The 17557-nt window shown below is 38.7% G+C and overlaps 1 protein-coding gene across 4 annotated transcripts in view; it reads left to right on the top strand.

Annotated features, from left to right (window-relative positions):
* Malt1 (MALT1 paracaspase) overlaps nucleotides 1-17557 on the top strand; it is a 51289-nt gene that overhangs the window by 18754 nt on the left and 14978 nt on the right. For 2 of the 4 annotated variants that reach the window (XM_052201422.1, XM_052201424.1), the window contains 6 exons: nucleotides 575-601; nucleotides 2894-2938; nucleotides 7871-8074; nucleotides 14513-14690; nucleotides 15857-15931; nucleotides 16514-16641. In XM_052201422.1, coding sequence (XP_052057382.1) covers nucleotides 575-601; nucleotides 2894-2938; nucleotides 7871-8074; nucleotides 14513-14690; nucleotides 15857-15931; nucleotides 16514-16641 — 657 coding nt within the window. The remainder of the gene's footprint in view (nucleotides 1-574; nucleotides 602-2893; nucleotides 2939-7870; nucleotides 8075-14512; nucleotides 14691-15856; nucleotides 15932-16513; nucleotides 16642-17557) is intronic. The other 2 variants (XM_052201425.1, XM_052201423.1) reach the window with 1 other exon arrangement.

Raw genomic sequence — 17557 nt, 5'->3', positions numbered from 1 at the left:
GTACTTGATCTAACCGTAAGTAAAACAGACAGCTCCCAACTGGAAAACATTCCACTGCTCATTAAACCAAGGAATGTTTGAGCAACTGTCACAGCCATGCGTGTCTAAGGAGACACAGTAAATGCTTTTTCTATCTTAGATTTGGGGAGAAAACAGATGTTATAATAATAGTAATATACTAGCACAAGATGTTAATAATAAGGAAACTAGGTTTGGTATACACAGGAAGCTTCCACCACAGTAGTCCACAATGGCTCATCAAATCTCCTGGTGTTTTAATTAAAGGTTTATTAATTTTTGAAAGATCATTTATGAATAATAAATCTTTGAACAAATGATGAATGGGTTTATTTAAGTTTTTGTAATTTAGTTAAAGTAAAACAGTTTAGAAATCCTAAGTGTTTTTACCTGTTCAGTATTTGTACGGCTTCATTTAACTTTGAAAAGTTCTAAACTAATAATGAACTGTAACATGATATAACAGCTCATAACTGCTTCTCGTAGTTATATTATTTGTGCGAAATTGGCAGTCAGATTATTTTAAATTAATCTGTTTTCTTTTACTCCATTTTAGATGAATTAAATAATTTGGGGCATCCTGGTAAGTATTATAAACAGTTAGTAAAGATGCTATGGACATTCTTGCCTACATTCTTAGACTACTATTTACATGAAATTCAATTTAAAGCACATAAAATGATTATTGATTAAAAGACCATAAAGGTTGAAAAAATATTTTGGATAACAATAAAACATCAATGCTTGAGCCATAAGTAAGTGAGTCAGGGTACCCACTACCATACCTGATTACCTGTGTCGGACCCTCAGAGCCCGCGTAGTGGAGGGAGAAAACTAATTCTCGCACATTTTCCTCTAACCTCTGCATATGCACCATGCCCTAACACACAAACAAAACAAGTAGATAAATGGAAAAAAAATTGAGAATTTTGCTCTTGTTCTTGTGTGTTCCTGGGGATGAAACCCAGGGTCTTGTACACGCTGTGCGATGTGTTTCACTGCTGCGCTGCACCGCTCAGCAGTGGTGCCTTTTACTCATTTTATGTTGCTCCGTATAAAAGAGGCCCGTTGTTTAATGTGGAAGGCTAGGCTATATTGATGAGTGACATGTTGCATTTCTAAACTGTCAGACAGAGCATCCCTGAGTGGTTGGGTAGGTGCCATCGCCAGAACGGAAAGGCAGTTAGCTAATGAAGAGAGTTGGAGGTAGAAAGATGCATTGGTCTGTAACTATTTAGAGACTAACAGCGGCACTTTCTAGGCAAGCTTGATCAGAACGGATTTCCGAACAAGCTAAGATAAAGAGAAACCTGGCATAAAGGGCATTTCAGTAATGAAGATTATGTAAAGACAGAGAATGCCAACATAAGCTGTGGGCATTCTGAAAAACACTGACAAAACCTGTGAATAGATTTAATCAAATCATCAGAAATACATTAAGAAGGCATGAAGAAGGCTGGAGAGATAGCTCAGTGGGTAAGAGCACTGACTGCTCTTCTAAAGGTCCTGATTTCAAATCCCAGCAACCACATAGTGGCTCACAGCCATCCGTAAAGAGATCTGATGCCCTCCTCTGGTGTCTGAATCAGTTACAGTGTACTTACATATAATAAATAAATAAATCTTAAAAAAAAAAAAGGCATGAGGATATTTAATATTTGCAGAAAGCCTGATAGTCCCATTATTTTATTACCATAATTAGTTGGCTTGATTTTGTTTGTTTCATGAAGCTGGGGCTTGTGCTGGGAGCAGGGCAGGTATGTACTGGCTACTCACTGTACCCTGAGCTACTCCTCCAGCACTCCTCTTGCTTAGTTGCGTATTTCATTCAAAGACGTCTGGTACTGTAAGTTCTGTCTGGACTCTGCTGACTGTACGTGAGCAAATTAGGCAAAACAAAAAGCCACCTGCTGCCATATCTTCAAATTCATGTGAACTTCAGTAAGAACTGCTTCAAATTTCTTGAACTAACAGCTATTTGAAAATATCCTAGTAATTGTTTCTCTTGGTATTGATAGAATGAATCCCTTTTCCTACCTTTGTCCCCTATGTATTGTCCTTTAAAAAAGTTGTGAAATTGCTTTATTAAAATTTTAGCATTTACCCACCACTAAGTTTTTTAATACTTTCCAGGCTTGCTTTTCGTTATTCTTCAAGATTCAAAGAAACCAAACCTTTAAGCTTAAAGAAAATGATGTGTGGCGAGGCTTATCCTAGGCTCCCACAGCCTCTGTATTATTAATGTGCAGATAAACTACCCTTCCCTGCAAATATTGGGCACACTGGGAGTTGAACTTCATCTTTTCCTATGTCACTTCCTAGTGGTACTGGAGAGTGAATATGATTTCATCCTATGTATGATAATATAAACCCATATATTTTTTGTCAAAAATCTTGTAACTATAAATTAGATATTTAGTAACTATATTCTACATTTTTCTTTTATTACTCATATTTATGAAGTACCACCTTGTGACATAATACATACATATGTGTGTGTATGTGTGTGTGTGTGTGTGTGTATAGTATAGTATATAATGACCCAGTCCAAGTAATTAGCATTTTTATCTGCTTAGATACTGTTAATCTGTCGGTTGGGGATTTCAAGAACTTTTCCTTTAACTATTCTTAAATTCATAAGTTATAAACACAATTGCCCTAGTATGCTGTACAACATTAAATCCACTTCCCTTCTGTTTGTGTGCCCAGTTCACCCTCTGTCTCCCCTTCTCTTTCTAGCCTCTGTGACCTCTGCTATTTATAACCTTTTAGTTGTACCTCTGCTGTCTGCATTCACTGCTTTTCTTATCTAGTTAGCTCTGAAGATATACTATGAATAACAGCATCTGTTTTTTTTTTTTTTATCCTTGTCCAGATAATAAAGAACAAACTGGCCAGCCTTTGGGTGAGTTAAGTTTAAGTACGTGATCAAGTGTAATTACAGTATTTAACTCCAATTTTTTATTTCATGAAGGAATTTACAGTATTTAACTTGATTGATGTATGAGTATTTGAGGGATACCAGATTTTTATTTTGGAAAAAAGAAATTATGGAAGAAAAGCCTTTAAAAAGATTTTTGGTTTTTTTGGAGGGTTTTGTGATTTTTTTTGGTTTTGGTTTTTCATGGTTGGTTTTCTAAGGAGTGATTTCTGTTTCTAGAAACATAAAAACAAAAGAAACATACATGCTACATAGAGGAAGAAGTGGTTATTGCTGTTTTCTGATGAGGTAGAAATTAGGAAACTGCCATGTAGATAGCTTTGAGTCTGGAAGTATGCTTTCCCACCTACAACTGGAAGAGGAGGGAGTAAGATAAGATTAAGTGGACGCTGTCATCTAAGTGTTCTCTGAGAACAAGGCGCAAGGGAGCCAATCCAGGAGAGCCGTAGGTAGAGGCTCAGTAGCCTCGAGCTTAGAGAGCAGGAGTAGTGAACATACTGGTGTACAGAAGTCAGGTTAAAATGATATCTATCTGGCTTTGATCAGAATTTTGGACACCTTTTTATCTTTTTTGTTTTTGTTTTTTGAGATAGTATCTTAACATTGCTCAGGCCGATCTCAGACTTGCTATCCAAGGATAACTGTGAATTTCTGGAACTTCCTCCCTCTGCAGCCCAAGTGCTGGGTTAAAAATTCAGTGCCCAGCCTGATACCCTTTTGGTTTTAGATTAAAAAAGGAATATTAATGAAATATTAATTGAATGCTTTTTTTCAGAGCATTCAATTTTTCCAGTTGACCCTTTCCTTGTCTAGCAGATTGAGGAGAGAATAGACTGAAGACTGCATGCAAAGCCTGAGTAGAAGCCAAGGTCTGTAACTAACAGAGCAGGAGCGTCTGCCTAGAAGTGGGGCCTGCCGGGGAGCCACGCCAAGACGTGGGAATTCAAGATGGCTGAGCCATTAACGCTAAGGCTCACAGCCAAGATGACACACAGATCGGTTACGTGGCTCTTCTGTAGCAGAATTTAGCTTTAAGTAAATAAATCTCTTTTTTTAATGTGAAGACAGGCAAGCGAGGGAGCTGTTACACCTGTCCATTCTGTGCACCAGACCCTGTAGTAGTGAGAGGGTCCACAGTGCGCATCCAGAGGAAGCAAGTTCTGGGGCTTGGAGAATTTAACCAAGGGAGTAAAAACTGCATAGGGATAGAAAGTCTTTTGAAAGGTTAGTCAATAAAAACATTAGGAGTTAGGAGAGTTTACTGAGTTGGAGGGGCAAGTGCAGCAGGAGCAAACTTGTTAAATAGGAGTGGTACAAAAATAGAGTGCATTGCTTTAAGATTTGAGACCCACAGCAGTTCAGCAAGGCCCAGTGTTAATCACAGGCTTGGGCAACAGTGAAGAAGACGGGACTACAAATTCCTCTCTTTAAAAAAAAGAAAAGCCTGCTACGTTTTATTCTAGTGGTAAGATTCCAGGTAGTCACCCAAACAAAGCGGTAGCTTGTCTTCTGTAGTGAGAAGCACATGTGGTCGTGCTGCACACAGGTAACAAGCTCAGAAGTGGTGAGCAGATGCTGAAACATCAGCAGGAGTGATCACTTACTTCCTGCAAGGTAATTACTCCTGAGATAGAGATTCTCTCTTCATTTTTTGTAGATGAAAGCTTGGCTATGTGTAGTGCCACAGTACTTGGGACAGGTAGTGGTAAATTCCAGGACAGCCAAAGCTACACAGTGAGACCCTGTCTGGGGGGGGGGGGGGGTAGGAGGGGGCAGGTAAAAAAAACAAAAAACAAGAAAAGAAAAAACCCAACTTAACTCTAAAACTTGTTCAGGGTTAATGTAATTGGTAGCTGGTTGGAGTTGATATCTGGGGTCAGTGATTCTGTAGCTCCTTGCTGGTTCATTCTGTCACATGCCATTTCACAGACATTGATATTACAAGAACAAGTTAAACCAAGTGTCAGGTTAATTTTTATCGTGAAGTCTGCCAAGCATCAAATATCTCATTGCTTTGCTACCTTTTAGTAAGTAGGAAAATGAATGTGGTGTGTGCCATAGTAGAAATGGAAAAATGATCTTAAATTCCTAGAATACGGTGGTCAGATTTGTCTAGGGGACTCAGGGAAGGCTTTATGAGGGAAGGTTCAATGAGAATTTTCAAGGACAAATAGGAGATCTCATGTAGATAAAGCAGACTTGGTGAGTGAGGAATTGCGAAGTATGGGAGAACAAATACTCCAGTACTGTTGGAGGGTGGAGTCTTAAGGTAAGACTGCCAGCCATTAGGATGGTGATATAGTTATCTATAAAGTAGTAATATTAGTCCAGAATGCTCTAGATGAAAAAAACCAGCATCAGCTGGGCATACTAGAGCACACCTTTAACTCCATCCCTTGAAAGACAGAGGCAGGAGGATAGCTGTGCATTTGAGGCCAACCTGGCCTACATAATGAATTCCAGGACCGCCAAGACTACATAGAGGGACCCTATCTCAAAAATATATCAGTTTCATTCTATCTCATTCTGTGGGGTTTACAGATGGTCCTTCTTGGAGTCTCCCGTGTAGTTATAGTCTGTTGGTGACCAAGGCTATAAATACAAGGCTTCACTGTCATATCATAGTATTTGTGTAAGGATTGATGAAAGACTCTTCCTCTGTCCTGCCTTTTCCCTGTCTGTGCTGCTGCTGCTGCTTCTGCTTGTATCTCAAAACTAAAGTCTGTCAGGACCTCCTTTTTTTTTAAATTATTTTTTTTTATTGAATATCATCTTCATTTACACTGCCAATGGTAAAACCTTTCCCAATATCTCCCCTCCTCTAAGACCCCCCCAACCCCTCAGGACCTCTTAATACACAGCTCAGAACTGGCAGTGTCACCACATACTACATGCTACTTGGAAAAAGTCGGAGGGAGGGCAGCACATGCTTAGAGGTGAGGCTGACTGTACCACACCAGGACAAAGATAGCATGATTTCCCAAGGCCCAGCTATACAGTGGCAAGAATGTAAATGGCTCTGTGGGCCAAACTGAGGAATTCAGACATTATTTTGAAGTGAATAGAGAGTCATTAAAAGATTGAACACACCAGAATAATGAGAAGTCAGATTGAATCGCACTAGTCAGATTTTATGCTAAATCTGCATTCTTTATAAAAATTCAAAGACTTAACAAATACTTAATAGCACTTAGGATTACTAGACCTTTTCCTAGGTGCTTGGGAATATGAACTCTTTTTGGATAAGTAACTTAGAGCTACTAAACATGGAAGTGATATAGCACTGTGCTGGTTTTTGAAGAACACACTACTTTAAGTTCTGAAAAATGTCTAGGATCTTCTAGTAAGTATATTTCTAAAGATATTTTTTGTTCTTTTGTACAATCAAATAGTATTTTTATTTCTTTGTTTTCTTTTTCTTGGTGCTAGGGATTTAACCCAGAGCATCATACATGTTAAGTATGCACTTAACCACTGAGCTATTACTCCCAGCCCATGTTCCCTTTTCCAAGAAATGGTTTGTATTCAAGAACTTGTGGGTTGTTCTTCAGTAAAAGATTTTATAATAAATTTCTTGAATTTATCATCTAAAATTCATCATGACTTACTTACCATTTTGAAATTTTCTTTATTCCTCTTATTTCCTCAAACTCAATTTTACTATTCCTTTCTCTGTTTGGTTTCTGCCACAACCATTTTCTAGAATGGGTCCTTTCATCTTATTTCAGCAAACCTCTGCTTCTCTGTTACTCTAAGTCCACCCCAGCTCTTCTGCTAACCAGCAGCTGCTTCCCAAGTAGAGTTGTCAAGGTAAGACCCTCATCTTCCATGCCACTAACCTTTCAAAAGTTATATAATCTGGCTTTTAAAAATTATCATTGACAAAAAATTTATAAGAATTTTGGGCAATTATTGGTATTTTCACATTCTCACATTCTTGGACTCAGTATTTCAAAAATCACTCTTTTCCAAATATAATTAATTACATACTGCTGAATGATAGAGGTATGTCTGAAGAAATGTATCATTAGACCATTTAGGTTGGTTTTTCAATATTGTCCCAATGCATTCAAGAAATGCAGTAAAAACTGAGTTGTATAAGGCTGCTACTGACATACTACAATATGCTGTAAAGTAACCTTTTCTTCATGAGTAGAAGTCATATACTCTACAATAATGATAAAATTTATCATTTTTAAAATAAAATTTAACAATGAAAAGCATTATATAGTAAATATATAAACCAGTTGTGTAGCTTTTAATGATTACCATCAAATAGTGTGTACTATTGTAATTTTCTGTGCTCTAATTTTATGCAGCTGTCAATGCATAGGTCTCTTGACAGCTTACATCCACCATTCCCACACCAAGACTAACAAAAAAAAAAAAAAAGATGCAGTGTGGAAATCTCTTAAGCTCTAAGCTTTGTCCAGCTGTCAACTGTTCAGGCCAAGCTGTACCCATAAAGGCTCGCTGATGCCTTTCAAGACATAGGTACATACTTTTTGCCTCCCCCTGCCCTAAAACACCTCTTTCTGTCTGAGAAAAGTTAAAAGATTTAAGTTCAAAAAAATATTCCTCAAGTAGCCTGATCCCAGGCAAACAGGAAAGCACTGGCAAGATAAAAGTTGCCCTCAGAACTCCACACCATACCATCATGCATGTGTGCCCACCTTCACATATACTATAATATGATGATGATGATGGTAAAGATATTTTTAGATGTAGAGCTAGGAGGAGATGGTGCATCCACACAACTACTATGGGAACTAAAGTCCTTGTGAGCCTTCTTTTCTCTTTGGTCTCTCCCCTGCCAGCACTGTGACTTCTCCTACCTCTCTAGGTATCTGCTTTGTCTGTCTCCTGCATTCTCCTCTAATCCCCACCCTTTTTTTTTCTTTTTTCTTACAGCAAAGGACAAAGTTGCTCTTTTGATAGGAAATATGAATTACTGGGAGCATCCCAAGCTTAAAGCTCCTTTGGTGGATGTGTATGAATTGACCAACTTATTAAGGCAACTAGATTTCAAAGTTGTTTCATTGTTGGATCTTACTGAATACGAGATGTGTAATGCTGTGGATGAATTTTTACTACTTTTAGACAAAGGAGTATATGGTAAGATAATTCTAATACTCATAATTTCATGCCATTCCTATTATACACATTAAGACGTGGAAATCATGGGCTGGAGAGAGAGATGGCTTTGCAGTTAAGAGCACTTGCTGCTCTTTGAGAGGACCTGAGTTCTATTTCCAGCATCTCCATGGTGACTCACAGTCATCTGTAAGTCCAGTTCCAGATTTCCTGGCATACAGTGGTGCACAGGCCAAATATGGATACATATACATATATATAGATATATATCTATATATATACATATATAGATATATATCTATATATATGTGTGTATGTGTGTGTGTATATATACATATGTGTATGTGCATTTGTGTATATATGTATATATGTGTATATATATGCATATATATAAAAGAAAAAGAAAAAAGTTGGAAATCAGATAAAGGTAGGTAAATATACTTTTGAATTGATGTGTTTATATTTTATATTTATTCCATGTTAATGACTAATTAGCTTAATATCTTTATTTCAATGGTTATTTTATATTAAAACAACATTGTTCTTAAGAGAATTCTTACCTGTATTTCCTTTTTTATCAAATATAAAAAATGTATTTAGTCATTAAGTAAATTTAGAAATTTGCCTTTATAATCAGGTAGCAAAACATTCATAAATGCTTGATATTATATAGATTCCTTTAAATATAAAAGGTTATGATAGAATATACATTGTGTTTATGAAAGTGTGTTTTTGAGAACTTACTTTGTATGAGTCTTCAATAAATGAAAGTTCTTTTTTAAAAAAAAGTAGATTGCTTGAGTAATTTATATGATTTATCTGTTTTCAAGATGCCTGTGTGACTTGTTCCTAAAAACCTTACTAGAAACAGTGAGGTATAAGAAAAAAGTATTGATTTAGGTTATATTTAGGTTCTGTGTTGGTAAAATAAATAATGAGAATTATATATATATATAGTCATATATTCAGTTACTCTTATTTTTTGCTGCAGTTGTTATTGTAACTCCACCCACCTTTAACTGTTTAGGTCAGAACTTTAAATTGCCCTCGTTATTAGCAAAAAGTCAGAACTATACAAGGATGAGTTAAGGGACAAGACTTGAGTTTGACTGACAGTGTACACACTTTACACATAATCCCCACTGTAACCGTTTCAGTTTGGGGTCTGGAATAAAGACTGATAAATAATTGAGCAAAGGACAGCTTAAGAAAGCTAGAAAACTTAAAATCCTGATTCGTGTCTTTAACAGGGTGGCTGCATTATATTTTGAAGTATTGTGACTATCCAAAACATCAGACACATCTACATTAAATGTAAGTGTGGTAAAGGCTTCATGGTGTAGGGCTTGCCATAAGGAGACTTTTTATGTCTCTTTTGGAGCATCCCTTTACCTCTCCTAATATCCCCAGGTTCCTTAGGGATAGGGAGAAGGTAAAGGAGTTTCAGCATGAAGAACTTTAGATACAGAAAAGTGTAGACATAAATTGGTATTCTCTTATTGCCCACTCATTGAAAAAGGAAAATGTATTGTAGAACAGAAAAATGAGTAATTCAGTTTGTAACATGTAAACAAACAAAAACCAAAAATACAAATAATTTACTTATAAATGTATAAATAGTTATACAGGTAAATAGGAGAACAGTAACTGTGTGGTTGTTCACCTCACTACATGTTTGTGTAAAATCATCACTGCCTATGGCCTACCTATGGCTTCTGTGGAAGAGAATATAAGTAAACTTGGTCAGAATATGACAGTCCTTCAGCCAGCTGTTTAGTTTAGTGTAACTGTAACTCCACGGATGGCATTGGACCTTAAAATAAATTGACTCATGTCCAAGCTTTGGATTTTGTGGTTAGATAATTTTGTTGTTACAGGAAAAAATAATAATAATTACCCTCGTGCCTGGCACATTCAAGCCACCTAAATTGTTGTATCCATTGTTACGAGGTTTGTTTCGGTTCTTGAATATTCATTAAATGGGCTAGAGGGTTGGCTCAGTGGATAAAATGTTTGCTGCATAGGCATAAAGGCCAAAGTTTGGAGCCTCAGCATCCATGTAAATACCAGACATGCACAGAAGCCTGCCTGCCTGCCTGCCTGCCTGTGATCTCTAGCTCTTGAGAGACAGAAACGGGATCCCCAGAACAAGCCTCGGGCTGACTAACCAAATTGGCAATCTTGGAGTTTGAGTGAGAGATCCTGCCTCAATCTATAAAGTAGAGAGTGATCCAGGAAGACATCCGGCATCAACTTCTGGCCTCCGTATTTATGTGCACACTCATGCTTGCACACCTCTACACAGGTGTGCACACAGACACGTAAACATGCATATACTCACCACACATGCATGCACAAATACTCAAAAATCTATTAACAGCATTCAAGCTGTCCTTTATCCTTAGATTGGAGATTTGGACTCAGTGGCATTTTGGGCTTAACTAGAGAAATCGACCTCATCAGGTTTTGTATATTAAGAGTATGCTTAAGATTTCTTTGGGGAGAAAAAATTGGAGGGAGGGGGCAGGAATATAAACTATAATGTACTCTATACCATGAAATATCAGCACACTCTCATTAGCAGTATCACCAGCACAGTGATGAAGATTACTTGCATCCAGTGTCTAGTTTTCTCATTTACTAGTCCTTTGAATTTGGTAAGCCTTTAAACCTCTTGGTGCCTCAAATTCTTATGTATGTAAAAGGGGAATGATTCCATTACCTACCTTGTTATGAAGATTATGTGAGTCAACCAGAGCTGGTGATTTTATATTCAGATCACTATGCAGAGTAAAATGCACTTGATTAGGAGAGGTTTGTTACTTGTATTTTATTATTTTCCTTTGTTCTGGTTGAGATAATTTCCTAGTGTAACCTAAACTGTTTTTAAACTCAGAATCCTCCTGTCTAGGCTTCTGTAGTACTGGGATTACAAGCATGTGCCACCAAATACTTTATCTGTAGCCCAAAACAAATAGCTATGTTAAAATTAATTAATTAGTTGGTTAACTAATTAATTAAGATGCATGCTTGGAGCCAGGCGGTGGCGCATGCCTGTAATCCCAGCACTCTGGGAGGCAGAGGCAGGTGGACTTCTGAGTTTGAGGCAGCATGGTCTATAGAGTGAGTTCCAGGACAGCCAGGACTACCCAGAGAAACCCAAGAAAAAGGTTTTTTGGTCTTGAAAAAAAAAAACAAATCCAAATTAAAAAAAAAAAAAAGATGCATGCTTGGTAGTACATACTTTTAGTCCTAACGCTTAGGAGGCAGAGATAGTCACTTGTGAGTTAAAAACCAGCTTGGACTATATAGTAAATTCTAGTTCAGCTAGTTCTACAAGGTAAAACCTTGTCTCAAAAGACCAATTTAATTACCTGTATTTATTTAGTGTGTGTACATTTGTATGTATGTTGGTGTGTGCCACGGTGCCTGAGGTCAGAGGACAACTCACAGGAGTCAGTTTTCTCCTTTCACCTTGTGTGGCTCTCAGGAAGCAAGTTTGAGTATCCGTCTTGGTGGCAAGCACCCCTGCCCACTGAGCCAGCTCACCAGCCCCAATTACATTCTTGAAAATCATGTAGCCAGATAAAGAAAAAATTCTCTAGTAATCTAATGTGCGTAATTGTACTTCTAACTACATTAAATTTCTTGAGGTTTCTAAAAGTATCTTCTTTCTCTCCTTTCCTTGAATAATTAAGAAAATTAGCCATGTCAGAGATGGAGTTCTTAAAATGCAATGATTTTCACTTTTTTTTTAATATAAAAAAAAATCCCACCTTGATATAATCTTACTGTAGACTCTGATACAAGAGGCTTGCACTTTGTCCAAGTCATGCTGGAAGAGAAAACACATTTTGTTTTAGGTGAGTGATGTGAGCAGTTATGCCAACCGTGCGATGAGGCCATGCCTCTCTATCTGTGGTAATGAGAGCTGAGCCTCCCTCAGAGGTGCTGCTTCTCCGAAGCTGAATCTCTCTAAAGCCAGATGGGGCAGCACCCAGGCTTTCTGATTAGGTATCTAAGTTATGCCAGTTGTGAGAATGGCACCAGTTCTCAGCGGTCCTCCAGAGGGCTCATGCTGGATGCACTGTCTTGATGCACTGCCAGTGTCCAGTTCCTGTTACATCTCCACAGATACATTAGTGTCAGCATGAATACAAAAGAAAGATACAGGTGAAGAACAGAAAAAGACAAAGACAAAGACAAAGTCGAGGAAATCACAAACTTAACACAATGGTGGAAATACCACCTGTAGAGTCCAGCCATGTGACTTGAAGCAGAGCTATTTCATTTTCTCTTCTGTGACACAGAATAGGATTTAGATATGGAAATTTACACCTGTCATCCCAGCAATCAGGATGCTGAGGCAGGAGGATAGTCACAATTTTTGATGCCAACCTGGGTTCAAAGAGTTCCAGGCAGCCAAACTACAAAATGAGACCCTGTCTCAATAGCCCAAAATGATATAGGGGTAGATATCATTTATATGTGTTGTCTGAATTAAAAGTGGGTTGTGTGTATGCAAATGCTTTGAAAGCCATGAGAGATAAATGTTATAAAATAAGCATTTTCTGTCAGAAAACCTAAGTATACATAAGACTATTTACAATGTCTTCAAAGCCAGTCTGATTAAGTGGCAGAAAGTGGGACTGGAGCTGAAGGGATGACTTAGCAGTTATGAGTGAGCAAGTCCTTGTCTTTCAGTGGACCTGAGCTTGGTCCCCAGCACCCATGTTGGGTGATTTATAACACCTTCTAGCTCTGGCTGCAAGGTATCCAGTACCTTCTTGTAGCCTCCCTGGGTACCTGCACATATCCAAAAATAAAAATAAATCTTTAACATTTTTGAAATATTAGTAATTTTTTAAAATGTTGCTGCAACTTTTTAGGTCATATGTTACAATGTTAGGAAGCTGTACACCAAATGATAAAACTTGCTCAGGAATCTGAATGCATGATACTTCTTGAAGTGGGTTAAGATTAAATGAGATCTTTACTTCAGTGAAGTCATTAAGCTTAAAAATAAATTTGTCTTATCTGGACACTGTGACCATGCCTTTAATCCCAGCACTCAGAAGGCAGAGGTACATAGATTTCTTTCTTTTTTTTTTTTTTTTTTTTGGTTTTTCGAGACAGGGTTTCTCTGTGTAGCCCTGGCTGGCCTGGAACTCACTCTGTAGACCAGGCTGGCCTCGAACTCAGAAATCCACCTGCCTCTGCCTCTGCCTCCCAAGTGCTGGGATTACAGGCGTGCGCCACCACCGCCCAGCTGGTACATAGATTTCTGTGAGTCCAAAGCCAACCTGATCTACAACGTGAGTTCAAAGCTAACCAGAGCACATCCCCTCAAAAAAAAAAAAAAAAAAAGAGGCCATGGAGGAACGCTGCTTTATGGTTTGTCCCCCAGGCTTGCTCAGTTTGTGTTTTTATGTCACTCAGAACTAGGGTACCTGGAGTGGCACCAGTCACAGTGGACTGGGCCCACCCACAGCAGTTATTAATCTTTAAAAATGCCCCACAGATTGCCTGAAGGCCAGCCTTATGGTAAAAGTATTTTCTAAGTTAAGATTCCCTCTTTCTAGATGACCCTAGTTTCTGTGTCAAATTGACAAAAAAAGAAAAAATACATACACACACATTTGGACACATATAAACATGATTTAAAATGAATCTTTTTTTAATGGAACTATTCTATGGGATCATTCTGCCTGTAACCTTTTGTGCCTAACTACTTTCTCTGAGTATATGCTTGTTTTTATCCATGTTATAGCATAAAAACTGGATAATATTTAACTATGTGAATTTGCCACAATTTGCTTATCTCATCCCATAGTTATATAAATTATTTTCACACTGAGAATAATGTGAATGCTGTTGCTATAAGCATTTGTGAACAGTTTTGTATGAACACAGTTTTAGGTCTCTTACGTGTACACCAAGCAGTTCAGTAGGATTACTGAACATTTGGTAATGCTGTATTTAATTTCCTGAGGAGCTTGTAGACTCTTTGCAAAGTGTTTATACCATAATAAGTTACTGCTAGAAATAAATGGGAATCCTGGTTCCGCTGCCTCATATTTGTTACTGCCTATCTTTTGAGTACAGCTACCCTAGTAACAGTGAAATGGCTTCTTACCCCAGTTTTGATTTGTTAGTGGTAAATGATGTTAAACATCTTGAATCGTGTTTGCCTGTTAACCTGCTAAGTGTTTACTAAGGTTCTTTTCTGCACTCTGGGTCATGGAGAGCAACTTAGGAGAGAAGTCCTCACTACCATTTTCTACTCCATAGTATACTGTTAACTCAGTCATACCTCTAGAAATTAAAGTATATTTCAGAAAGTAGCTTGGAGCTATCTTAAATTTAAATGATGGCCATTTCCAGAATAATTTTATTTACAGTGTGTATACATGTTGAAAGTACTTTTAGAGTTGACATCTTTTCTCTCCCTACCCCCAGGGTTGTTATATTATGCAGGGCACGGTTACGAAAACTTTGGGAACAGTTTTATGGTCCCTGTTGATGCTCCAAATCCATATAGGTCTGAAAATTGCCTATGCGTTCAAAACATACTGAAATTAATGCAAGAAAAGGAGACTGGACTGAATGTGTTCCTGTTGGATATGTGTCGGAAAAGGTAAAATGTCTAATCTCTATCAAATAGCAACCTTGACATTCAATGTAAGGCAATTCTGTAAGGTGCTAAGAACCACTAGGAATTGTGAGTTTCTGAAAACAGACTTGATGAAAATATATTTTCAAGCCGGGCACTGGTGGTACATGCCTTTAATACCAGCACTCGGGAGACAGAGGCAGGCAGATTTCTGAGTTCTAGGACAGCCAGCCTTGTCTACAGAGTGGGTTCCAGGACAGCCAGGACTATACAGAGAAACCCCGTCTCGAAAAACCAAAATGTATATTTATTTATTCATTCAGTATGGATATCTAATTATTTTAACTTTTTTTCTGTTTGCTGTAAAAGAGGCTAAAAGGTACAAGTTATATACTCTCTCTAGAATGCACATACGTGTTGCTAGCAGTCACTGCAGATACTCTCCAGGCATTAACAAACCACACCTGTGGATTCAGAGCATGTCACCAGTCTGTCTTGTGTGAAGTATTGTTGACACAGATTTTGGAAGTCTTGAATTTGTTTGTGTCCCCAAGGATCAAAACCAGTGATTATTCCTCCCAAATACTACTTTTTGCTTGCTTTGCCAGCCAGAATTCGATGAGGGGAGTTCAGCTAACAAAAAAGCCCAGTGTGAACTGGATTAATCGTAGCACAGAGGAAGCCGAAGCAGGCAGATTGTGTGAGTTCAGAGCAGTCTGGTCTACACAGTGAGTTCCAGGCCAGCAGGGATGCATAGTGAGCCCTGTCTAGAAACCGTAAAAGCCAGGTATAGCCGCATCCTAGCACTCAGGAGGCTCACAGTAAGAGGGTCTGGAGTTGAAGGCTAGCCTACACTACACAGCAAGATCCTACCTCTAGAAAAAGTTAACAGAAGATGTGGTGACTACTTATTGTCTTAAAAATGTAGGAGCCCAGGGTAAGTATATAGCTGTCTATGTAAGAGAGTTTGAATCATGGGGTGGTAGCACCTTTAGTCCAGAGCAAGTCTTGGTCTACAAAGCAAGTTCTAGGACAGCCAGGGCTGTACATAGAAACCCTGTGGGGGGCAGGGGGGTTGACTTGAATCTGTCATTTTATATATACTGTAAGTAGTAGCATATCTTTCATTGAAGAACACTGATTTCTCATACTTGTATCTGCCCTTTATTCCTTCCCACACATATAAATAGAAATGACTACGATGATACCATTCCAATCTTGGATGCACTGAAAGTCACTGCCAATATTGTGTTTGGATATGCCACGTAAGAATCGTTTTATTCGGTGTTCTTTACATCTTTGTTTTGATTGTAGATTAGAGACAGAAGCGTCCATGGGTGTCCTTCTCAGTATGCTTGACAAAGAGCTTTAGCCATGCACTTCCATCTGGTGCCTTCTCACTGAGCAGCAGAACCTTCCACTGCTACCTCTAGCTGAGTTCTGGTTGGGAGCCATTGAAGGGCAGGCACTGATGAAATAGAAGCTTATTTGTGGGCAGGCTCTCCACTAGCAAGTGCTAGCTTTTCTTTTTGTTGGTTTCTTTTCTATTGGAGTGACAAATTATAAGCATGTGTGTTTGTGGGGTATAGGGTACAACAATGTACACAGCGTAGACTGACTGTGTGAACCTATTAGTGTTCCATTTACCTTACACACCCATTTACGTAGCCTAGCTAAGAGAAAGAACATCTGCCCTCTGCCTAGCACGCCCCTCCCACCGCACTTCCCAGCCTTGGATACCGTCATTCTGCCCTTGGCTTCTGTTGTGTGTTCAGTTTTGTCAGTGACCATGTGGTTTTGTTGTTGTGTGCCTGCCTTAGTCACCTTTTTCTCTTGCTGTTTTTAAGGTGCCAAGGAGCAGAAGCCTTTGAAATCCAGCATTCTGGACTGGCAAATGGAATTTTTATGAAATTTTTAAAAGATAGATTATTAGAAGACAAGAAAATTACTGTGTTACTGGATGAAGTTGCAGAAGGTAAAATTTGTAAAAGGACAATCCACTCAAAAAAGCCCAGCAGTGGGGAGAAACCCACTCAGAGTGCCTCGATCAGTACTGTGTAGGTTTGGAACCTGTGTGTGTGTGTGTGTGTGTGTGTGTGTGTGTGTGTGTGGTGTAGCAGACAGTCTTGTCTTAGTGTTCACCAGCACTGCTGCTGTCCTGTTCTGCTCTCTCCTTACTGTCGTACCTGAATGTCATGAGCAGTGGGGAGATGGGAGTCGATCCTCAGAGGTCTACCTGGGTCAGACTTGCTGCTGCCCAGTCTAGTTGTTAGGGGAAAAGTCCAGTGAGCATCTCTACCAAGGTAGCTTTGTTTACACCTTACCTTCCAAAGATAGTGACCCCCTGATGGAAATAAGACAACCCCATTGTTCTTTGCCAACCTTAGGTGTTTTTAGGCACTGCTCTCAATGCATGACCTTATGTCTCGTATCCTCCATCTCCTCTGGTCTTCGTCCTCTTCCCTGACTGTTCACTACTACTGTTACTCATGTCCAGACCAAGTCTGTACCTGTTAAATATGTAGGTTACAGTGTGGTTGAATTTGTTTTGTTTTATTGGCTTTTGGATTTGTTGGTTTTATGTCTGTGTTTTGAGACAAGGTCTCACTGTATAGCCCAGGCTGGCTTCTATTTCACAGTCCTTCTGTCCTAGTCTTTTTAATTTATTTATTCTTAATTAATTTTGTTTATATGTATAGCTCTTTAGTCTGTGTGTATGCCTATGCACCACATGCATGCCTTGATCCTGAGAAGGCTACAAGAGGGTAACTGGATCCCTAGGACTGGAGTGACAGATGGCAGTGCGGTCTGGGAGTTGAACCCTGGTCCTCTGCAAGAATAGCCAACTGCTGAGCCATCCCTTCAGCCCCAGTTTCAACTTAAGTATTGTG

The sequence above is a fragment of the Apodemus sylvaticus genome, chromosome 13 (assembly GCF_947179515.1).
Source record: "Apodemus sylvaticus chromosome 13, mApoSyl1.1, whole genome shotgun sequence".
NCBI classification, from domain to species: Eukaryota; Metazoa; Chordata; class Mammalia; order Rodentia; family Muridae; genus Apodemus; species Apodemus sylvaticus.
This window is presented reverse-complemented; position numbering and strand designations above follow the sequence as displayed.